Below are 25,479 nucleotides of genomic sequence, written 5' to 3'. Positions count from 1 at the left end.
ATCAATGGCGCCGAGCTAAGGGTCTATTTTCTGACATGGGCGCCGAGCTAAGGGTCCATTTTCTGACATCTTTTCTTCAGGGGTCTATTTGTGAGAAAATTAAAAAAAAGGGCTAATTGTAAAAAAAATCTGTCGAACGAACCCCACCGTGAAGAAACGCCCGTGCGGCCCGTGCCGTCGCCCTTCGTTCCTTCCTTCCTTTCGTCGCTCTCTCTCTCGGCGACGACTGGGCGACCGCTGCCGCCGCCCTACTCCAGGTGCCCAGGTTTCCATCGGGCTCTCGGCCAGATTTTCTTCCGGCTCTCCGCCAGCGACGAACACCACCAGGTACGCCCACCCCGTCTCTTCCCTTCCTGCTGCGCGGAACCGAGCACCCAAACCCTAACTCAAGCTATATGTATTTGGATCTCTATATTTTGCACACTACTACCTTCGATTTTTTTTTTGGCAAGAAATATCGGGTGTACATGTGTACACCCATGTCCTTTACTGAGTCCGCCCCTGACGCGTTCTTGAACCGAGCACTGAATAATTGATTAGTTATTTCTCAGTGTGAACCATGTAGTTTACTTAGAAATTTATTGGTATATCACCTCAATTGCAATGTCAAGCCTGGTGCATGTGCTGTGTGGAAGCCACGCTGTATGTGCCAGTATATCTTCCTGCCTAGTCATCTGTATATTTCAGGACGCTGTTGCCTTTTGCTATACTGTTATATCTTGGTGGTTTGCGGAGGTAATAATTCGTAAGAAGGAACATCATACGAACTAACTGAGCTGTAATCTGCAGGAATGGGCCTGTGGACGTTGCTGGAGGGTTTTTTGCTTCTTGCAAATGCGTTGGCTATATTGAATGAAGACCGCTTTCTCGCTCCCAGGGGATGGAGCATGTCTGAAGTATCAGGAAATGGGCAAACGAAGTCGTTGAAGGGCCAGATTGTGGGGCTTATCTATGCTACACAATTTCTGAGGATGCCCTTAATAGCACTCAATGTTCTGATCATTGTTGTGAAACTGGTGTCTGGCTGAGGCTCATTGTCTGGTTTGTGCTGTTGTGTTGGATTGATATCTGTTCCAGCATTATGTAAAAGTTAGTTATACTCAAAATTGCTCTGGAAATATGTTCATTTTTACTAATGTGAATTTCTGTTATTTCTTCTGGTAAATTAATTCTGGTCAGAAAATGGTTGTAAACATTTACACTATCAAAGCATTGTGTGACGGTGTTATCAATTTTAAAATATTTCTTATGCAGTTTGTGAGGTCATCTTTCCTTGGTTTTACTTCTGAATTGCTAGCACATTTGTTGCTTATTACTAGTGTATTTTATGGTTGCTTCCTCATCATTGTAGTGCTCAGTGTTATTTGATGGTCGAATACTGCTTACGGCTAGAGGCATTTGTCTTCTAGCCCAGGTTGAGTGGTGATGCAAACCGACCTTTTGGCTATTCATCCTTGTATGCATTGTACCATATATCTACCAGTTGCAGATCCTTTTGTTTGGAAACTATTCTGGGTCCAATCTGGTGTTAATCCATATCCAGCCCCTTCAATATTCAGAAATTCTGGCAGTACCTTTCGATACTACAGATGGCGATCAAGTGGAGGAAAAAAAACAACGATTGGTTCTCCCATTTCTGTTGCAATTTGAAGAGAGGCTTGATTTATGTTCGTATGTCAGGTATGCAGCATCAGTAGTTCAGTACAGACATCAAATATCTGTGGTGGCGTCAATTGAACACCTTAATGATGTTCCAACATATATTTCTTTTCATCACTAAATTTAATAGTTGTATAGTTTTCCTATACAATGTTGACATAAATGATTGGCTCATTTGGCACCATTTCTCTATTAACTTATTATGATAATGCACATGGAAAATATCATGCGTAGATAGTATGAGTTGTCTCTGTACAATTGTCCCCTCTCAGGGGAAGCTGCATTCATCATAGCACAGGTTTCTTTCCATCACATTGTATGATGACTAATATTAACGTGCTTGAATTGCAGTGCCCCTCTTAGTATAGACACTTTACACTTTTGTTAAGGTGAGGTCCACACTAAGCTCTGGCTCCACAATGAGTTTCAGTGTTGGAGAATGCTGGTAGTGTGGTGAGAGCTTCAAAACAAACTTGGAGACAATAAGAGAGATGAGGATCTTGAGCTCAGCCATTGCAAATCCTTGCCCTAGGCAGGTTCGGGCCCCAGCACCAAATGGCAAGTATGAATGTAGCTGGGGTCGAACATCAGAGAAGCGCTCTGGGTTGAACTCTTTCACATCAGGGCCCCATAGCTCGGGGTCAAGATGCATTGTGGAGACAGGGATGTAGATGTTGACACCTTTTGGTATATGTACGCCACCGAGCTTCAGTTCCTGGAGGGCCTGCCTCGATACAAAGGCACCTGCTGGGTACAACCTCAAGGTTTCCTGGATCACCATTGTCAACTAAATTGGCAAACAAACAGGAAGTTAGTGGTCTGTTCTAATAAAATTGAGGCAGCGCTTTTTACAACTATTATGAGATGGTAACTGGATAAGAGCACACATTTTTCATCTTCTGAAGTGTCCGTGAGTCTACTGGCTGGCCTCTGCAGACTTCATGCACCTCTGCTCGTACTCGATCCTGCCATTCTGGGTGCAGTCCAAGGAGCATTAGACACCAAGCAGCTGTAACAGCTGTGCTCTCATGTCCTGCAAAATATATGCTCTTGCAGTTATCCACTATAAAGTTCTCTGCCTCGGCAATGCCCACCCTACTGGTGCTTGCACTGTGAAGAATTGCACTCAGTAAGTTCCTGTCTTCTCCACTTTCCTTTACGATTTCAAGAATTAGTTTGCGGACTTGTTTGTGAAGCTCCCATGCCTGCTTGTTCCTCATTGAAGGAAAGAATCTGCAAGCATTTAAAACTTTATTTTTACAATTTATAGGTCTGTTCAATCAATGTGTTGCCTTGGATCAAAAATAGTTCCTTTTTTTGTTCATTCGCAAAATCAAATATGTACTTGTGATGTACGAGAAGTTCGTTTACCCCCTAACCTTAGGCCAGTCATTTCAGCTAGCACATTTGGCTTGGACACAGCCTGCTGGAGTTCTCTGATCTTCATAAATATTTCCTTTCCTTTGATGTAGCTGCTTCCAAAGCATGTTCTAGAGATCACATCTGCAGAGTAAGCCCTAATGTCATCGTCGATCTTAATGTCTGTGATCCCACCGTTTCTATCAACTCTCTCTTCCCATGACTTGAGCAGTGGTTGCGCAGAATCGACCATCAGATCCACCATGCCCTGTGTATGAGTAAGAGTTACATTAACATGTCAAAATGCATGGTCACTGCCTGCTGTTGTCAAACCTCTAAACTCTAATTTATTGAGCAATGCCCACTGTAAGAAAAGAATGTTTCCTTTTACTAAAAAAAAAAAGAAGTTCCCTTGGATCTAACGAACTGAATGACTGCATTGTACTCCCTCCATTCTAAATTGTATGTCACTCTCATTTTTAGATACATAGTTTTTACTGCATATCTAAGCATATTTTATCATAGCAAAAGTTACGTATCTAGAAAAACTAAAACAACTTACAATTTGTAACGGAGGGAGTATAGCTGAGGCAAAATGCAGAGTTCCTAAAAGTGGTCCTGACCCGCACTATATAGATGGATCAGAATGTTGTAGTTTTGCTGTTGGGAGTGGTCCTAGTTAGAATCTTTGTCACAAGATATCTAGCTGGATCAGAATGTTGCAGTTTTTCATGCCAGCTCTCATACTGAACTGTCATTCTGAATTATGTTTGCAAATAAGCGGCCACATAGACCCACTACTTAATTGCTGAGACCCACAGAGCACTAACAGCTTTCAATGCTCTTTCATCAATCTGAAACCTCTGAAGTTTATCTGCAGATTCCCTGTAAATCGATTTCTGCAATGTCTCTTTGAGCAAAAATGCCAGGATTTGCCAGCTATGGAGTGAACAAGTGAGCAGCATCTGAAACATGCCCCGGGCTTCCAGCGTTTTTTTTTTATTTGTCATATTGGTTGCCTGGTCGGTTTGCGTAGCTTTGTTTACATAGTACACAATTTTATGGTACAGCACATTGAGATCACTACTAGTAATTATTGTTGGGAGTGTGTTGCTCATTGCCTCGTACCTTGACCTTGTCCAGGAAGAACTCCGGGGCGATGATCTTCCTCTGGTGCAGCCAGGCCTCACCGTTGGACTTGAGGATGCCCCCGCCGAAGAGGGGCTCATGCGTCGCCTTGAGGTAGGAGCTCTTGCCGAGGTCCAGCGACACGCAGAGGTTGATGTCCCGAACCACGTCGGGCCGGCTCACGTGAAGGAATACGACGTTCCCCATGGAGTAAGTGAATATGGGACCTGCATTTCAATGAAACCGGACAGCTTAAGCTCAGCAGGCTCGTTATAAGTCTCGACGGTCACTGTCCAGTTGTGTACTGTAGGTTAACAGAAATCGCGTATGGATCCTCTCGTCAAGGAGTAAATGGGCGTGGACAGGGCTCCAGCCACGGAAAATAAACACATTCGACGGGTCATGGTCATGGTCATGGTACAGTTACTGGTTTATCACGAATTCATGAGATAAAAATTCCCTGTCCCTCATGTTTACGCACTTGCATGTGCTTGTGAGGAATACAGTGACGATGACTGAACTTATCATATTTGTTGAAAAAAATAAAAAAATATTGGGGTCTAGAGTTGGAATCTACTCTTATCAAAGCAGGATAGTTTGGCCGCCAACCAGGCTGTCAACGGTAGCAAAATTATTTTGCAGCACTGGGCGCAACCGTTGGCCGGCGGCCGCTCTCTCCTCCCGCGCGGTGCGCGCATCTCTCTCTCTCTTGCCTTGGCTCCCGACATGGCGGCGTGCCACCTGGCAGCGGCCGCCGGTGAATCCCCGCGCTGCAAACGGGCGTGGAGACTGCGCCCCCACCCTTGTGCGGCACAGCGGCGCGAGCGCGCTCGGCGGTAGGTGGCCCTCGGCAAGGGACCTCCGCACAACACGGTGCTGGCGGCGCAGCATGGCCACCGACGTGGGCCACAGCTCCTCCCCACCCCCACCTCGTGCGGGCTGGTGCAGCTGCCTCACGCGGCTCCGCTGTTCCTCGTGTCATCGGTTCGCCGGTTCGCTCCACCTACCCTTCTCTCTCTCCTTACCTCAGTGTGGTGATGTTGTTCCCTTGCATTATTTTTCACTGCATGTGACATTTGGAGGGGGGATCTTGGTGAAAGGAGGCAAACGAACAAGGCAAGGTCAGTTTCACCATAGATCTATTGTTGTTCTCACAAAACGATATATGTTAATACAAATTGTTTTGCGTTGTGTAGGGAGTGGCCTACTCGGTTCGGCGGGTCTTGAGAGCAGGCAGCTGTTGTGCCATGGATCTGAGCATGTGACGACGTCGATGGTATTTGTTTCAGGTCTTAGTGTACGATAAAAAATGAGACTATCTATACTACATTCCTGGTGATTTCTGGTTTACTCTTTGCATTTTGGTCACTTGCAATGACGAATACACTTTTCTCTTCCTGTGACATTTTACTTTGAGGGAATGGGCTGCTGCTGTGATGATTACACCATAAATTATGTTCAGTATTTGATGCAATGATTGCTCTTCCTTTCTTTTATACATGACGTATGAGGCAATGATCATGAGCTCTAAATTCTATTTTTGTCATCTCTTTGTTCATGTTCCATGATAGTTGGGGTGATGGTCAATTGGTTGTTCCTTTTTTTGGCGTATCTTCTTATCTATTCTAAGTTTGGAGGTACCAGTGAGAGTGATGATTTCCTCCTTTCTGTACTCGTGATTTCCTTTTGTTTTCCACTCACACTTGCTTATGATCATTGCCTACGATGTCAATAAACACATAATTGCGTTGTCTGAGCTTGTGTTTACTGCCTGAGAAGTGATAGATATATTCTTGTTCATTCTGGCCTTGTGATCATTGTCTATGATCGTTGGTTGTGACGACAGATTATATATTGTTAGTTCTGAGCGCATGCCCTATTCCCAACGATTACGTTCTCAGGCTTTTGGCTCTCCTGTTTGTTTAAGTTTTCGGTTCAATTATGTGCATTGGTCCTCTTTCAACTCAATTAATTGGAGTACCTGCAGCCTAAGGAAGAAATACAACAAAGCTCAGTGTTTTCTTGCTTTGGAAGTTTATCTAATCTTAGGTTTATTGTATGTGGCTGGTAATGTCCTTCGTTCCTCATTTCGAATAGGAGCAACCAGACTACTACTCATGAGAGTTCGTTATTGCATATAGAGGTTGATGATGAAGCAAGTGATGTATCCAAATTCACTCAGCCAGTTAGCCCATCTTGAAGCTATTGGGACATGTTAAAGTAGACATGCTCAGATGGTCTCTCCATAATACAAATAGGTACTCTGTCAAATAAAGGAATATGCAACAAAATGCCTAAATTTACTTGATATTCTATAATATGTATATTGTTTATGCCATCTACTTCTATGCACGTAGTACTACCTGCTATTATGGGTTATTCCTTTTGATGGCCATATCTATTGTTCCTGTTCTACGGCTATAGATACATATCCATCTGCACATGTATGCCTATCTTCCTTCTGTTATTTAGCTACAGATTTGCTCATCCTCCAGAGCTCATTACTCTTTCTTCTCTAATAAATTACACGGTGCTAACCTTACATGCTGCTCTAGGTCATTTGTTAGGATGCTAAACCATGCATGCTAGCTTCTAAACCTGAACTTGAACATGAATCTTAGTGTTAGTTTTTCCTTATATGTCAAGGGCCTCTTTTTACAATCTGTATTGGTTTCAAGCATCAATGCTTTAGCCTAGGTTTTTTGGGCGTTTGATAATGCCTTATGACCAGACTTTTGAATTATTAGTTGATAGCTCTACCATTAATTTGGTGTATTGCTTTTAAAATATTCTGTGGTTGCATTGAAAGGCTTACGAGAGTATGTTAGTTTCCTTCAAAGTTTTGCATCTTGTGCTTATAGGCTGCTACAACTCAGATACTGTCTCTAATTGCATTGGTGTGCTACCTTTGCGTGGCTATTTACATTCATGGAGGTCTGTGTGTACGAGCTGCTGAAGCATTGTCATTTTCATAGCTCATGTTGTCGCTTGTCTTATGCAACAGAACATGCTCTTCCTACGTTCTGCTAAAGTTTTAAGCTATATCACCATTCCGGTTGCCAAAACTGGACTAAAACCTCATCTATCTGATTAGCAGTGCCATTTAACCCTACAAAGCGGTTGGAGTTGCCAGCTTTCGAGGCTATCCAAATAGAAACTGGGTATATATAAACTGTTGTCTCACATGTAATGTATGTATAAACTACCAAACAAAAAAATCTTCAGATGCGCCTTTTAACAATAGTAACTGTCTTAATTTTTTCGTGTACTATTATCTCAAATGGATTTTGTTCTCAGCACACTCCTATATATGGCTCACAATTTTTATAATTTGACGTCACTAATCTCATTAGCACCAGCTTTATGCACTCTGAATGTTGTTTTTTACTTACAGATCCATCCGAAAAATATGCCACTTCATGAAGTGTAGATAGCTAACGTTGGGGAACACATCATTTACCAGGTGCATGGTCGTACCATGCTTGCTGAAAAAACAACAACACCTCATTTCAATTTCAAGGTTCGCTGCAATAAGGTAATAACCTGAACATCGTCAGTTGTTATTTTTGTGCCTTATTAGTGAATAGAGGGGCAAAGAAACTAAATATTTTTTACTGAAATGTCAGCTTATTGTATAAGAACAGGCTTTTGTCACAGTATACACGTTTTAACATGCCATTTATCTTTCGGCATTTGATATGCCAATTTCCTGTAGGTTGTCTTTTGCCTATGCATATCCTGTCTATTAATGCTACGAGACTTCTGAGCTCAACAAACCAGAGATTAAGCAGCAAATATTTTGGTCACTATTCTAAGGCGTTTCAGTAAATTATGTGGTTGCAACAATCTGCCAGATTTTAGTTTTGTTTGCTGTGCCTATAATTTTAGTTGCCCTATTGACATTTTTGAAGAGATTTAGAGATTTTACAAGCTGTCACTGCATAAGGTTGTGATTTCCTGTAGATCATTGACGAGACTCTTAGCATTGTGTGTCCTCTTGTTGCAGGCTACCATTTTACTTGGAAGCAAAGCTGACGTTCTCTGTATAATTGTGGTACCCTAAGACAAAGGTGCTTAGTTTGTCCTTTGCTTCTATCTTACAGTTTCTTTTAAGCATAGGACTGATGCGTGCTTTTGGTATAGGGAACTACATCTGTTTATGGGATTTCCTTTAAGCCAGATATTTATCAGCATGACAATGAAATCGACTGGGACCTCCTTTAGTTGACAGCTCGAGCCATTGATTGGTCATCATTTATTTCCAGAAGGCTCCTTCCGTACGACAGAAACACTCTTTTTATCCTTTAGAATCCTTTACCTATACAACATATTTTGCATGCAAACAGACTGATTTTTCCTAAATTTTAATATCCCATTACAAGTAGGTCACAAAAAAATGTTGAGCGCATCCGCACAGAGCAATTTGAAGATAATACTAACACGGGCAAGGTAAACCAATGTCCTATCCCTATTCAGCTGTATTTATAGTCTCTGCAGGATTTGAGAACTCACTATTGTTGACATTGTTGAGACCATACATCCAAAATATAATTCCGTCTTTAAACTAAAGGAAAAATAAATGATATTCCAGACCAAACTTCCTCAGCTAGCATCTGTGTCTCATTTTATTTTTTAACGGATAGATCTATTTGCTTCGTGCACTTTGGGTTTTCTTACATTAATAAAATTGTCCTAGTTAGTTGCACTACCCTTTTACTTTTTTCACTATCAGTGCAGAACATATAGCGCCGATCGCTTCAGTAAAAAACTTTTAAAATTTGTTGACAGAACCAATCCATTTCAGATATGTTCGGAGGCCTGATCATTTATCTAAACCCATACTACCTATGATACCAAATCTTTTTTATGCTACTATGACTGATTTAATAAGTGCCTTGCATACTCCTCATGCTACTAACCATTTTTCTTATCCTACAGGTATATGAAACAGTGATATAGATCTGGCATTTTGTGACATGAACAAGTTTATGCTCAGTGCATACAACAAGTCCCTGTTCACTTTTCTATATCCAGCCTATGTATGTAATAGTGCCTCCTGGATGGCAACCCGTTTACATACTTCGAGACACTACTGTCCACTGTATATTATGTGCTAAGTTGGATGCTTAGAACTACCTGTACTCAGCTATATAGACCTATCTTTTGCACATCTAACGTAGAAAATGATAAAGTTTCTGCTTCAGGAGCGCAATCTGCAATGTTTAGTTGTTTTGTAACCAGAATTTATGTTGTCTGAACAGACTACGTCTAACGAACGGCTTCCTATTGCTGACTACCTTGTGTTTTTTTTCTCTTGCAGGATCTCCAATATTTGGCAAAAGGTATGGCGGCTTGTTCCAACCGTTTATAGCCAGCTCAGGTTAGTGTCCGTTTTATGCTCCTCTTATCTATGTTTTGACTGTGCCTATTCTGGGTTCACCTTTTAGCTTACACGACGACTGAGTTTGTTTACTGATGAAATTAGCATACTTAGTGATTCATGCTTCTCTCTACCGCTGCATGTTCTATGGAGTGAATTTAGCTACTGCTGAAATTTGTGCCACCATATATGCAGTTATGTTGCCTCCTATTGTTAGACCTTCTAGACTGTGATTTATGATTTTTATAAAAAATCCGGTTACGGTGTTGTTCATACCATCCTACGGATCTGGACGGCATCCATTTTTTGTCATCTATAGTCTTTAGACCTTCTAGACTGTGATTTATGATTTTTATAAAAATTCCGGTTCCAGTGTTCATACCGTACTACGGCCTTGGACGGCATCCATTTTTCGATCCGATTTTTTAGTTCACATTTTTTTTCTTTACCTAACTTGGCCCTTGGGCAGACATGCACTTGTTTTTCTTTATCTAGCTTGCCCTTCTATCTGTTAAATCACGCTTTGCCTCATTGTACTGCTATTTCCAAAAAAAGATTTTGAAGCGTTATCTACAAAATTATTTTTCTAAACATTTAGCTGACCAACATCATTTAGATAACAAGCTTTGTACGATGTGAATAGCGTACAACACACGTCTTGATGCAGTATGATAATGCTTAGTCATGCTCCAGTAACCAAATGTGTTTCAAATTCCATGTGCTCTTGTTCGCATACAAATAGCAATGTGAAGTGCTCCTGCTAACCATCATATCCATCTCGTTGCCTTTTAGGTTCCTAATTGAATTGACTGATGCACATCTTTACCCACGGTAAATTGTTTTGTGCATGCACACATCATATATTCATCTTTTTGTTGACAGACTGAATAGATCTACCATATTCAAATGTACCACCAGATTCACCCAACAAGCAGAGTTCAATGTCTTTCAGCACCAGCCTTTCCAATCGTGGACAAAGATTACTAAAACACATCCCTTTGACATCTCAAGATGAAAGGATCAAACATCCAGAGACATAGTTAGCACTTAGTTTGCTACCTTCTCAGGCATCCAGAACACTGCTATCACTGATTTGTGTTGTTAAATATGTACAAAAATTACGTACTACCCTATGTAAAAAAACTGAAGTGTTCGAGTTTATCTGTATAAAATGTCTATATTAACCTCCTTTGCCTAATTATCTTTCCATACAAAGATTAAACGTGTATTTTTTATTTACCAGCTAATTCACACGCCAGGTATTACAGTGCCAAGTATTCATCGTGTCCATCCTTCGATCTTATAAAAATATATACACATCTCTGTATCTACGATTGCATTTTCAACTGACCACCGACGCCCGTGAGGGCACGAGTGATGGACTTGTTCAATAATACACCATCCCACCCATCAAACCAAACACTTCCTCATTCTAATGTAGTAATGTACTCCCTCCATTTCAAATTGTAAGTCATTCCAAGAATCTTGGAGAGTCAAAGCTTCTCAAGTTTGACCAAAATTATAAAAAAAATTACAAAGATTTATGACATCAAATAGGTATACTATAAAAATATAATTAACAAAGAATCTATTGGTACTTAGTTGGTATCATAAATGTTATTATCTTATTATATAAACTTGGTCAAACTTGAGATGCTTTGACTCTCCAAGATTCTTGGAATGACTTACAATTTGGGATGGAGGGAGTATATTCGAGACCTGTCGTGGTATGTGTCTTATTAGAAAGACAAAAGGTTGTGGGCACGCGGTGGCCCTGGCCATTGGCTTGGGCAGTTCCCGTCCACTCCCGAGATATTCACGGAAAGCAAAATATCAGCGGGATCGCTCGCCGGGAAACCGACACATGGCCTCCAGCTCCCCGTCCCGTCACGGCGCAAACCGCGCGACTTTTCTTCCCGTCGGGAGGCGGGGGGAGCAGCCATGCCCGGAGGAGCCAACAACAGCCAACCCGCGCTCGGCAGCCAGTCGAAGCGGACGGGCCTCTGTCGTGCGGTGCCCGCGAGCGGCTGTTCCCATCCCGGCCCCGGCCGTCCCTCTCGCACGGGAACGCGGGGATCACATCACAGCAGTTGGACGGCGCATAATGCATCACTGGCCAAGCGGCCATCGGCCAATGCAAGCCCGCCTGGACACAATACAACTGCCGCCGGTACGTGACGCGCCCGCGCGACGCGACGCGACGGGACGCGACCCCACCCCCCACCTGCGCACGCTCGGTGCCGCTGGTGGCTGCCGAGTCCCGTCGACGTTCACGTGCCGCGGATCATGCCAACGATCCACGTTTCTTTCAGCTATGGCTGGGGAAGTGAGGAGCAAGATCGAGCAACACTACACGACGTACACGGTTCCCAGGAACAGATGGAGCTTTGCGAGCGGCCTCATCAAACTGACGTGATATGTTAGCTCGTGTGAACCGTGCTGCGGGCGATACATATACATACACATTGGCTTAATTATACACGTATAGGGGTATACAATAACAGAACTTAATCCTAATAATTCAAAAAAGGAAAGACGGAAAATATTAGTTGAATGAAGGCTCTGCATGCTCACCCAATCAGGAGCAAGAGTTAAGCATGGGTGCATCTACTTGGCTAGCCCCCGGTTCCCAAGGCCCAGCGCCCTGTCCTTTTGCATTGTGCCAAACCTATACAGAAAATGATCTAAAACCAAATCGTCGCCTCCGATCCTCAACCCCATCATCTCAGCTGCTTTCTTTACGATTTGTTCGTTTCAGACCTTTGTACGTTTGTTATCGTTACGTCTCTCTCTCCGTGCCGCGCCGTGCCGCGCTAGAGTCCATGGAACTGCACATCGTGATGGCCAGCTCACCTAATTTATCCTGCTGCTCAACAGTAAACAGCAACAGCAAAAGTAGCTTAAGCCGCGCGAGACATGGACCCTAGTTCGTTCGAGGAAGTTTAGTGAGCTGTTAGCGTTGAAGCAGCTGTGATCGATGAGCGCAAGATCAGCACCAACATGATGGAATAATAGAGTTGTTTTTGGTACTTTAGTACCGTTCAACTAGATGTGCACAAATCAACACCATCATTGCCGGGTCCTCGAAAAGGATGGCACTCGGTGACAGAAGAGAAAATAAGTGGTGAGATTATTATTGTTGTTGCTACATGGACATGGTCGCCGTATTAATTCCTGTGGAGTGTGGCCAACAACTTACTAATTAGATGGCTCAATTATTGGACTAAACATGTACCAACACACCCACTTATTGGTTGGTTTTTAACCAGAATTAGGGGGCTTGGATTCCATAGCTCATAGGCTGCTGTTTTCTATTCAAGTGTTATTTCCTATACAAAGGGGGCATTGAATCCACATTTTTAGTTTTTCTTTTAGGGTTAAGTCCAATTTACACCCTCCAACTTGCAGCAAAGTTTGGATTTCAACCTCGAACTTTAAAACCGGACAACTTTGGCCCTCCAACTCTCGAAAAAGTTCAACTTTCAACTTTCTGGGCGGTTTTGTGGATGAACAGTAACTTTTGATATTTTCGAGAGCGTCGAAATTTTATATTATTTTTTCGAGCATCTTAACGTTCTCAAATGAAAAAACTCAAAACTACAAAGTTGTAGATCTCATCGAGGTCTATAATTTACATATAAAAATTATCTTCATCCGACATCGTATTGAAGGGTTTTCTATTTTTTGAAATTTGAGTCTCATCACGCGATAAAATATGGTGCTGAAATTTTATATTATTTTTTCGAACATCTTACTGTCCTCAAATGAAAAAACTCAAAACTACAAAGTTGTAGATCTCATCGAGGTCTACAATTTACATATAAAAATTATCTTCATCCGACATCGTATTGAAAGGTTTTCTATTTTTTGAAATTTAAGTCTCATCACGCGACAAAATTGTTTCACGCGTGATGAGACTCAAATTTCAAAAAATAGAAAACCCTTCAATACGATATCGGATGAAGATAATTTTTAAATGTAAATTGTAGACCTCGATAAGATCTACAACTTTGTAGTTTTGAGTTTTTTCATTTGAGGACGGTAAGATGCTCGAAAAAATAATATAAAATTTCAGCACCATATTTTATCGTGTGATGAGACTCAAATTTCAAAAAATAGAAAACCCTTCAATACGACGTCGAATGAAGATAATTTTTATATGTAAATTGTAGATCTCGATGAGATCTACAACTTTGTAGTTTTGAGTTTTTTTTCATTTGAGGACGTTAAGATGCTCGAAAAAATAATATAAAATTTCGGCGCTCTCGAAAATATCAAAAGTTACTGTTCACCCGCAAAACCGCCCACAGGGTTGAAAGTTGAACTTTTTCGAGAGTTGGTGGGCCAAAGTTGTCCGGTTTTGAAGTTCGAGGTTGAAATCCGAACTTTGTTGTAAGTTGGAGGGTGTAAATTGGACTTAACCCTTTCTTTTATTAATCACCTCATCATCTCCAGTGTCATCTACTTGGTGGTGGCTAGCTACGTACTAGTGATGATAGAACACGTTCACTGAACTCAAGTAAAAGCTAGAACGAACAAACGCCACTGGCTCACTGTGCTCTAGTCTCTAGTAATTGCATCAGATATATTGCATAATTGTTTCCATTTGGCTTCTTAAACTACTGATGAATTGGCTCATGATCTCCCTCCTGGGAGCGGCGCACGAAACATTTTAAGATTATTAACAGCGGCAGGCGAGCAGAACACAAGAGAGCAAAGCAATGGATAACACACTTCAAAATTGAAATTATTATAGGCATGCAGATCGAAATAAAGCCGTACACATGCATGCCACGCATGAGCAGATCGACACCAAGAAATGCTATATGAAAGCATAGCAAATAGGAAGACACGTACGTACCGTACTGTTTCCTCCATTTCTCGTAGTAGGGCAGCACGGCCGGCCGGTAGTCGTGCACGATGCCGCCGCCGCCACCACCGCTCCGGCGTGCCGACGCGCGCGCAGCCTTGGCAGCGGCAGCCGCCTCCCTCATGTCGGCGAGGTTGCCGTAAGGGAACGACGGCCGCGGCCCGCCGATCTTCTGATCCTTGAACTTGGCGAGGACCCTCTGCGGCACGAGCCAGAGGATGTGGTAGAGGTACACGGCGAGGCCGCACGCCCCCACGCAGCACAGGCTCAGCACCACCTTCGTCACAGCCATGATGGCCACCTCCATTATCTTCGCTCTCCCGGCCGGCCCCCACGCTACGAGATATGTGATCCTCGCTAGCTCCTCTCTCTCTCTCTACCTGAGACTTCCCACTCTTCTCTCTCTCTCTCTAGCTATGAATGAACTATGAGAGTGCCAGGCCCAGGTTGATGAAGGTGGTGGCTGGTGGTATGTATATTGGGACGACTGGGAGGTGGGGGTGGCCGTGTGTATACGTCCCGGGATTGATGGGGGGCATGGACTCGGTCACTCGGGGAAGGTAGGTAGTAGAGTCTAGATGCCAGCTATGGCATAAAAATAAAGAAGCTTTACATGTGCATCCTTCGAGCGCGTGGGGGGCCGCAACACGATAAAATCCCGAAGTGTGCCCGTGTTTATCCAGTGTTGATTTCCTAGCTTCTAGCCGTACATCAAAAGGGTTTAACCATATTTTGAATAGAATTTTCTCATTCTAGATACAGTTAACTGTTGGCTTTTGACCTGAGCCATATATATAGCAGGAAGCTCTCAAATTCACGCTCTTGTGCCATTGCACTTTAGGATTCCTTTCATTTAGGGCACGTTGGGTACGCGCCACCGGCTAAATAATAACACAAAAATAGTCTTAAGTAGGGACGATCTTGGATACGCTCAATGTAATGGTAATAAGGGTCTCAGTTATATTCTTAATATGACACAAAATGATGATTAAAAAGCTAGTAACAACTAAAAAAAAGATCCAAATAACTCCAAATCTAGCCGCAATAGACATATTCTATCTTTCCAAAAAAAAAAAACCGGTATTGATTCTATATTTTTCCTGATTTTAATTGATTGAAATAGCTGTGGATTTTTCGGAAATAAACCAGTTTTTATTATCTTCAAAAAATGCAAACCATCTTTGGAACTAGCTACATGGCCAAAATTGTCCAGTATTGGTAGTTTGTTAGTCAAAGATTTCTGGTTTTAGAGTTGCAAGGTAAAATATAAACTCAGGCAATAGTAGAATGGCCAAAAATAGACTTCTTGCCATTGAAAATGAAGTGGTAAATTGTAAACAAGATGCCAAACTATCCCGATGTGTATGTAAGTAAAAAATGATTGATGTTGCTTGTATGGCCCTTGGCAATTTTGTTCGTGAGCATAATACTAAAGATTAGGAATCTGCTTTGGTAATCCTAATTTTGTCCCCACAATACCAGAAATGAATAACTGATATGAAACTAAATCGGATTTACTATCAAAGTCAATGCCCCCAATTATTATATATGTATTTTTTGACAAATTGGCCACCACTATTGGTCTTGCATGTAATAGAAGACTTGAATTTGTAGTCTCACTTCAATGTTTAGTTTAATTTCCTATCTATGGAAATTGACATTTGTGTTGGGATATTCTCATGGGCATGGTTAATTATCTATCCCATGTTGACATGGTTTTATTTTGTTACGTCGACGTTGGATGTTCATGTGCACTTAAGAATTTTGACATGAAAACTATACAAACCTTGAAATTAATGTTTTCATTATGGCGTTATTCCAAAAAATATAGAGTTTATTTAGACCATGTCAAAACATTTATCTTGCAACCTCCCAAGGGTATAAGCAACCATTCCCATAAAAACTTCAATTTTCTAGATACGAAGCTAACCTCCAAGTCAAGCAAGTCCATTAGCCCCATTGTGAGAGGCCAACTCCAGAATGAAGCTACACCATGGTGAAGGTGGTGCTTTGAAGTTGTTTATTTTATAGTTGGAACTCTTTCAAACATGCCATAACCTACATCACCATTGACTGCTAGCGTTCTTGGTTGGAGCAAACTACTCACATAATTGTTGTCTGAAATCTCTCTTAATCTCAAGCATTTGAACTATAGGACTAACATATGCTAAAGTTAGTCGAGCTAGCATCTAGCAAAGGACAAAATCTATCCCAAGCACGTGTGTTAATAAGCACGCATTCGGCATGTTTGAGACCGCTTAAAATTGAAATCTGGGTGAAAATAATCGAGAATCTCACTCAAAGTACTTGATTATTCTTGAATAACATGAGAATTGGGCGGCAAAAAAATCTAACATGCACTGAACCGAGCATTTTTGGTACCATCGCCTTCCACTTGCATGTCCTCCATCGTGAGTGTTTTTCCCACCCGTTGTCCCCTCTCTCCGCTTTCCATCCACCCTCCCTTCATTCCCCTATCCACCCTCCCTCCTTTCGCCCCATCTGCCCTCCTCTCTGGTCCATAGTGTATCCCTCAGCTCCCCTGTCCAACACTGGCAAATCTCTACCTCCCCACTCACTATCCCATCTCCACGCACCGTGGTACAATCGATCTATCGCCACACACCTGGTCAACCTTCGTCCCGCCTCTGCTCCCCCATTCACCTGCTCGTCCAAGATACATTTAGGAACTTCTCTTCTCAAAAGCATGATAGTTTAGGTGTATTGAATGTAAATTTTATTTACATTGCAAATGGACAGGTTATAGATGGATAGCGTGGTTAGGGAACATAGATAATTTTTGATATATGGATCAATACCAACTTAGATTAGATGGAGTGCTAAATGCCTTTGTTTTCAATATTTTAATAGTCTGTGGTTAGAAATGAAAAAGACGGCAACAATTTGGACAAGATGGGATGCTTTTGTCGTCGAGGAATTCAACGACATTTGCATAGAAGATATTATAAAGTACCAAAAGGCCATACAGTTAGGAGCCAATAAAGAATGGGTGGATACAATAAAAAATATATATGGAATACTTTGAGCTTTGATGTAGTGGATTAGGGAGGTATCCTACAACTAGTTTTTTTTTTTGGAAACGGAAGATTTTTATTGCAATCCAGTAGCAGTACATTGAGATGATACACAACTTTGGAACGAAAAGCTTACAGCCTCTGCCATCCTACAAGTAGCTGTATCGTGGTTTTTTATGATAGGTGGATAGAGGAAAATGCAATGTACACAAAATTCACTATTATTTTCACCACATAAGCAAGTAATCATGTCTCTTCCCCCAAATATATTCATCATGTCCCTCCTCACAAATATCTAATTTTTTTTATACATGTTTTTACACTATAGTATATTGTTAACCTTTAGAGATGATTCACTTGAGCATAGGGCCATAAATGGGTCATGTTTGAAACAATTAGTATTACAAATAAGACTTTATTTGTTCCTATGTTCTTCCATTAGATCAGAGCGAGGGTGATGCTAATGGCGATAGAGAGGGAGGTGGCACACCAAAAGTCATATCCACTTCAGAAAAGCAGGTAGAAAAAAAGTTAAGCTCCTTATTCACAAGTGTTTAGTGTATGCATGAGATGAAGACATAAATTAGTAAACATTCAATCATTTTACAAATCGTTGATCACGTTTGAAATGAGGTTACTAATATGATTGATCAAGGTTACTAATATGATTGATCAAGTCACGATGTCTGTATCCATGAGTTGATCTAGGTGTCTAATCTACCTACTCCAAGTTACTTTAGATCATATTCCCTCCGTCCTGTAATATAGTGCATTATAGCATTCAAAATTTGCCCTCAAATATAATGCATTCTAGAGGATAAAAACCAATTTTACATTAAATACTTTTCATTTATTAACCAATCACTATTAATCATGTTGATGATAACGTCTGATTAGGAAATAAAATGAGGGTACATGCGTCTTTTATGTTCTCTCTTAATTTGTCTTAAAATTTCTAGAATGCACTATATTACAGCACTATATTACAGGACATATGGTGTATAATATAAGGCATAAACATCTCTAACCATCCCACTTAGTCAGAAAAGTATGACTAGTGCTGCCGAAGGAAGTGACAGTGTAAAACTAACTATCAAGTTTTGTAAAGCATTTTAAATTTTAAGACTTACTAGGTAGCGTGCCCTATGGTACAGCTAAACTTTTGTATTAAAAACACATGGATCGCACGATAAGATAACAATACTGTGAAATTAAATACGGATGTTAAAGTGTCAATGAATCCAAAAAGCAAAGTTCATGAAATTTACCGTTCTTTTTTAGACCTCTCCACAAAACAACAATATTCTCTATTTTATTGAAATAAATTAGCTATCCAAAACCGGATGTATTCGGATGTGTTCGTTGGTGCAGCACCTAGGCCTCCACGTGAAGCATAGGGCAGCTGCAATTAAACAGTCAGATCGATGAGCAGCAAATATCCAAAGCAAAACAAACCTTGAGCAGAACCCTGCAAGTTGCCTCTAAAAAATCAGTATATTTGATTTTGATCATTGTAAATATGAAACAAAGTTGTGAGTCTGTGACCTTGCAGGATAGGAGAGGATAGGCGAGCAAGATAAAACAAAGCCACCTGGATGCACTTGAGCATTTGAGGGATTTTTTTTTCTCGAATACGCAAAAGATTTACGTATCATTGTAATTAAGAAGAAGAGTTTAACCATACGCACGACACGCTTCTAATGAGCGCCCTATGAGGTCTTACAGTTGTGGCTGGACCTTCCTAACAAACTGTTTCGAGGGATGAATTTGGCCGAGAATCTAGGCGCAAGAGGCAAGCCAATCAATCCAGTTAGTCAGTGTAAAAGCAACAAAAATTGGACATTAACCAAAAAGCAGACGAGGCTAGTGGGTACCTCACAAGTTCCAGGTGAAGGCGTACCTGTTACCCTCCATCACCTTGGGCAGCAAACCACGCAACAAATCAGCACACAAGGAGCATGATTACCAGCGATTTGCCCCGATCCCTAAGGCCTGAGCTGGAGGTGCTAATCAACACATGACAAATCACAAGCAGTAGCACCAAGGGCGTGGAAGCAATCATAGCTAGTCCTGTTAGTGAGAAAGGATCCGAACTGAACCCACACAAATCCAGGACAAGCACATACTGTTTAATTAACCCATCCCTAACCATTCGTGCAGAACCAAACCAAGCGCTGGTTGCTGATGTAGAAAATCATGATAGCATTTCCATTAGGCAGCCGTCTCTGAATCAGAAACACTGAACAACCATATTAAAATCGAAAACACTGGAGATAGTAATAGTTAAGAAGGACAAGTCATAGCTAAGAAGATAGTAACAATTAAGAAACAGACCAGGCATCAAAACAGCTATAATAGAATGTTACAGGTACTTGCAATATAGTAAGATGGAGTGCACAGTTATGTAAAAAACATTCATTTCATCTAAAAAAATGTTTTAGATGAAGGCATATAAATGAACTAAATTATATACTGTGTAGTGATATGAAAGACATAAATAAACTCGATTTTATGTTAATTTAAGTGCTAGTTCAATCGGTTAGGTGACCCAGCGGCACTCCTCAGGTCCTGGGTTCGACTCCCCGTGGGAGCGAATTTCAGGCTGAGGTTAAAAAAATCCCCTCGCCCGTCCCCATGTGCCAAAGCGCAGTGGAAGGCTCCGGCCCGGTTCTCACAGGGTTACGGCACCTCCTGCGTCAGGATTGGGGCGGGGGTTCGGGGGTTTTCTCGATCTGTGTGAGAAGATCTTCTTCTTAGTAAGAAAACCCGGGGGCCGTCATAACCCCCCACAGGTCGAGTTTTTTTTTTTTTTATAATACAGGAAGCCTCTATATATCTCATAAAGCTAATATAATCCATCTAAGAAATAGTTATTTGGTAACCTACCTGAACCTTGCTGATTCAACGTATGGTAGCTTTGTAAGCCAATAGAGAATGCCCTAATCCGACACCCAAGTTTCTCAAAACAGTTGAGACTGTCGAATCACCTGTCAATGATACAACATGGTGGTTCATTAGTATACTTATTTAAAATGAGGTGATATGTGAACTGTGCGAACAGGTTTACATTCAGCAGTGCTTCAGTCCCTAATCAACTGTATCGACAACCTGCAAGGACATTGTTAAAAATTCTATTAAGTGAGGTAACTACACCAAGAATTAGAACTCTGCACCTATTTTGAAAGGGTGGCAATATTAGGTGTAAATTGAGCAGTGCAAGTAGTAGCACAATCACTACAGAGACATTTTGCAAGTATTTAGTGACAGACCATGCATATGCAGCCCAATAACTTCCTAATCTCAAGCAAACAGTACCCTTTGGTATGGATTGCATCAGTTAAATATATATTTGGACACAGAAAGATGTGCCCACTGAACAACAAATGTAACAAGCAGAGGAAGTAAGGGAGATGCAAACTTGCAAAGATCTATGCTGCATTGCATTACACAAGCAGTGGTTCATACTGTTGTAACTTCCATACAATTGGAGGCAAAATCACAAGAGCATAGAAAGGTTGTACTCACACGAATGGACGGACGAAGGCCACCACAGACGCGGCCACAGTCTGAGCCGGCCCACTCGCTGTGCCGGTGAGGGAGAAGTAGGCGAGGCATGGTCAGATTTGGCGTCCTCTGCTCTTCTTGTCCTCGGTGGATGGCGAGTGGAGGTGGCGAGGTGGTTGCCGGCTTGGTGGATGGAGGCGCGTGGGGGAAGAGATGGGGAGGCACCGGACGGGGCAGTGTGCGGCGGTAGGGAAGTGGCTGAAGGAGGAAGCCCGCGCGACGCAAAGGATGGCGTGCGGGACGCAGCACAGGGTGAAGATCCTAGCGGGGTAAGGGCGACGACGGGGGCAGCGGATGAGGACGGCGGCGGCGTTGGGGCGTTGGTTCTCCGTGACTCGGGGAACCGCTGGGGGGCGGAAGTGCGGGCCGGCGCGGGAAGCTCGAGGGCCGGCGACGACGGCGAGGCGACGGCGCAGCGAGGCCCCAGCGACTCAGCGACCGAATGCGCGCGCCTGGCCGCGCCGCTCGATTCGCCGGATCCGAGCGCCGGTGCGACGGGGAACGGGCTACCGGTCGGCTCGTGCGACGCGGCACCGGATCCGGCACACCGGCTGCTGCTGTGCTGAGGCCCAGCGAGACGACGGCGAAGCGCGACGCGGCAGCGAGACGACGAGCGCGACGAGGGCCTCACGACGCGGACGTAGCCGAGGGAATCCGCCACCGTCGTGTCCGCCCTGCACGGATCCAGAGCCCGAGGGCGGCTGCCCGTCACCGACACCCACGCACGCAAGGCCGTCGGGATGGGGAAGGGCACAGCGGCCGCCGTCGGGAGGGGATGGGGAAGGGCGCCGCCACCATGGTCGCGGGGAGCAGGGCCAGCGGCGCGGCGGCTTTGGTGTCGCACCTGTTGCGGGCGCGGGCGGCGGCGGCGCGGCCTGCTGCGGTCGGGCACGGGCGCAGGGTGGGCGCGATGGGGGCGCGGCGGCGAGCGATGTTTTTTTTTGGAAGGGAGACGGGGTCAGGGGGCGCGGAGAAAGATCGCACTCGCGGCAGTCAGGAAGATGGAAATCGCACAAGAAAAAAAGAAAATTGGTTTCGTAGCACCGATTTAATGTGAAAATTGAAAAATACCATCAAAATTGAGAAAATTTCTTCATTACCATTGAAAACTGTAACAATTCCTTCGTCGCCATTCAAAGGAGTCACGGCGTGACTTCGCTCCCATACCGGACGTCCAAACACCATCCGACGGTTCAAAAATACTTCTCTATTCTAGGTATCTGGCATCTGGCCGTAACCCTTGGACCTCCCGCGCCACACGCCATCACTGTCCTCCCGCTCCGGTGCACACCGCACGTCACGCCGTCGCTCTCTCTCCACGGCGTCCTTGCGTGGTCGTGCATTCGGGCGGCGGCGCTGACCGGCCAGCGGCCTGCGTCCGGTGCGGTCTGGTGCGCAGCGGCGGCGCGGCTCTGCACCAGCCGGCAGCGACGGGCCGGGCAAGGCCGCGGCGGCGCGGTGCGCCCCGAATCCATACCTTCCGGCAGCGGCGACGGAATATTCTTATAGTAGAGTCTTATCCACTCCATATGTAAACAAAATTCCCGCCTTCTTGTTTCAAATTCATTTGAATCTCATTTTGTCTCTCCTCTCGGTCTCTCACCACACAAAAGCAGCAGATCCGGTGCTCGCCCCCCTCTCACAGAAGCTTGAATCGGACAGCAAGCTAATGAATTTCTTTTTCTCGCCTCTTCTGATGCAGGTTGGAGATGCTGGATGTGGGCAGCGGGCACCTCGCATGCCCTCGGATTCGGACGGATGGACGAGCAGCAGCGCGCGAGCTCTCTCCCTCCTCTTCGCGCGCCACGCGCACCCGGATACACCCTGCTCGGCTACCTGTGGCTGGAGCGGATTGCGCTGCGCGACGCACGCCGCGGCACGACCACGACGCACATCGGGGAATAGAGACGGCAGCGCCAGCAGCATGCGAGCGGCGGTCGTGGCTCCAGCAAGCGCGGACCAACAGCTGCAGTGTCCAAGCGCCGGGTCCTGGTTGTGTGGATGGCGACGGCTAACTGAACACGAGTTCAGTTCAAACTTGCTCTGTTCCCGTCTTAATCTCTCTTGATTCGGCATAAACAATTAGACCGGTCTTAGCAACTTTTGTTCCTGGGTCAGTGCTCTAGTACATTGATTTGGAGACCTAGGATAAAATCTTAAAGCTTTGAAAAATTATAAGGTTTCAAAGTTTAGTCAACCACTGTAAATTTGGTACAGAATTAGTTTGTATTCAGAATTGCACCAGGTTCTGAATTCAGCTTCATTTGAAACTGAACCCATCCTGTTCAGCAGCCAGTCTCTCTCATATTTGCAAGAACAAAGCTTCTGAACTTCACTTAGTAACACTGCTGGCAGACTGACATTCAGAGTTCAATGTTAGGTTCACACTTCGTGTTCGGAGTTAAGAGAACATTTTCAGTTAAATATCTCGGGCTAAAGAGTTTCAGTTTCAGATATCTCTTTATCTTTCAACTTAGTTAATTCTCTTGCGTTCAGTCTGCATGCTTGTTGATAATACGTTGTGAACTTGGCTTGCATGTGTCGTCACTGCTTCTAGTGCTGGTTTTGAGGGATTCTTAGTTTCTATTTCAGGTTTCGGGTTTCTAAGGCATCTGCATGCGGCTCCGGCATCGTCATGTAGATCCAGCAGCTGCCGATGTGCGCACTAGCGGCGGCGGAAAGCTCTCTGCGCTCCACCCGTCGCAGCAGGAAGCATGGGCAGACCGAATCTTGGATTTGGAAGGTATGGATTCGGGGCGCACCGCGCCGCCACCGCTACCACGGCCTTGCCCGGGCCGCCACTGCCGGCTGGTGCAGAGCCACGCCGCCGCTGCAACCGCACTGCGCACGCGACGCGCGCACCAAACCGCACCAGACGCAGGCCGCCGGCCGGTCAGCGCCGCCGCCCGAATGCACGACCGCGCAAGGACACCGTGGAGAGAGAGACGGCGTGACGTGCGGTGTACAGCGGAGCGGGAGGGCGGTGATGGTGCGTGGCGCAGGAGGTCCAAGGGTTATGGCCAGATGCTAGATGCTGAGAACAGAGAAGTACTTTTTTTGAACCATCGAATGGTGTCAACGTCGGATATGGGAGCGAAGTCACGCCGTGACGCCTCTTGAGAAAATCTAAAACTGATGGCTTGAATGGCAACGAAGAAATTGCTATAGTTTTTAATGGCAATGAAGGAATTTTCTCCCAAAAGTTCATCCTGCCGTAAAATACCATTAAAAGTGAGCATTCATTCGGCAATCTAGCACTCTGTTACTCTCACTGTTAACGCCGTTGGTTGCGTCCGTCCAAGGACTCGGCTTCCGCGCTTCACTCAAAATTCAAAAACGAGCAGGAGCTATGGGAGGACGTCGAGAACAGCCTGTATACGTCGCATCAACCTGGGCAGGCCTGCGGTGGTACAGCCTCGTCCCAGGCAGCTCGGAGCTCAAGCCCAGCGCCTGTCCTTGCCTCGGACGCAGCCTAGCACTCCAGCGCCGACGCCCTACGCTGCCGGAGACGCACTCGCCCCGGCTCGCCGAAGCTACCTCCGCCGAAGCTACCTCCGCAGGAGCTGCGCCGCACCAGCGTGCGACTCCACCCACAGCAGCCAGTCGCCGGAGCTCGCCACCACGACCCACGGGCAATAGGGCCTTCCCGCCGCCACCCCGCTGCTCGGAGCTCCCCGCATTGGAGCCGAGTGCGGTTAGCACAGAGCACCCGTGCGCATCGAAGCTGGCGCCGCGCCGAAGGCCGGAGCTGAGCGCCGCCGGCACCAAGACAGTCGCCACCGTCGGTCTGCTCTCTCCTTTTCTCTCCGTCCGCTCGCCGCTAGTGGCGCCGTGCGCGACCGTGCTGTCGCGGTCGCGGTCCAGGAGCGACTGACAATTCTTGCACCGGGTACCAGCTCGTCGGACTCCGCCAAAACGAGCGCTTTCAACTTTCTCGCATGGGAAAGGACGATGTGTGCATGCACCAGCCCAATCGATCCGTGGATGTCCTGTGAGGACAGCGGGCTGCTCGGCGTCCACTGATGTGCGTGCTCTCCCAAGAGGACGGCGGAGACGCACGATCCGTTGCTGTCCATGGGTGTCCAATCTGGCATTTTCGCTCACGCTGAGGCCCACGATCAACACAGTTACCTGCCCCCGCAGCTTTCGGTTGGCGGCACCCATCTCGGACGCGTTCGCGGTCGGCCAGCCGTCGACCACAGTGTCGAGGCCCACCGAGAACCCACATAGCTCGGGAGGTCGCGGGCGCCGCACGGCGCCACTAGCAGCATCGCCGCTGCTCTGCTCGCCATGTCACAGGCATTCGTCCTTTTTGGCTTCGGCAAACAGTCCGGCCGGCGAGTAGTAGATGGATGGAGGAGAAGAAGGAACGTACGTCCCAGGATCCCAGCGGGTGGAGACAAACGTCGTTAGCTCCGAAGGTGACGGAACGTATGGAATGCTAGTTTTAGTTAACGTTTACATCTTTGAATAGTATTTTATGT

The 25,479-nt window shown here is 44.8% G+C and overlaps 1 protein-coding gene and 1 pseudogene across 1 annotated transcript; one reads left to right on the top strand and one right to left on the bottom strand.

Annotated features, from left to right (window-relative positions):
• Positions 1-1,812: 1,812 nt before the first annotated feature.
• On the bottom strand, positions 1,813-21,939 carry LOC136545259 (cytochrome P450 714B3). The gene is made up of 8 exons (XM_066537304.1): positions 20,957-21,939; positions 20,499-20,539; positions 20,318-20,418; positions 14,388-19,670; positions 4,147-4,373; positions 3,039-3,286; positions 2,547-2,892; positions 1,813-2,446 (listed from the first exon to the last, which is right to left on the bottom strand). Exons 4-8 carry the CDS (start codon positions 14,701-14,703, stop codon positions 2,033-2,035), a joined length of 1,551 nt encoding a protein of 516 aa, XP_066393401.1. The 5' UTR covers positions 14,704-19,670; positions 20,318-20,418; positions 20,499-20,539; positions 20,957-21,939; the 3' UTR covers positions 1,813-2,032.
• On the top strand, positions 7,694-8,425 carry LOC136510616 (putative HVA22-like protein g; annotated as a pseudogene).
• Positions 21,940-25,479: the final 3,540 nt, after the last annotated feature.

The sequence above is a fragment of the Miscanthus floridulus genome, chromosome 1 (assembly GCF_019320115.1).
Source record: "Miscanthus floridulus cultivar M001 chromosome 1, ASM1932011v1, whole genome shotgun sequence".
Lineage (NCBI taxonomy): Eukaryota > Viridiplantae > Streptophyta > Magnoliopsida > Poales > Poaceae > Miscanthus > Miscanthus floridulus.
This window is presented reverse-complemented; position numbering and strand designations above follow the sequence as displayed.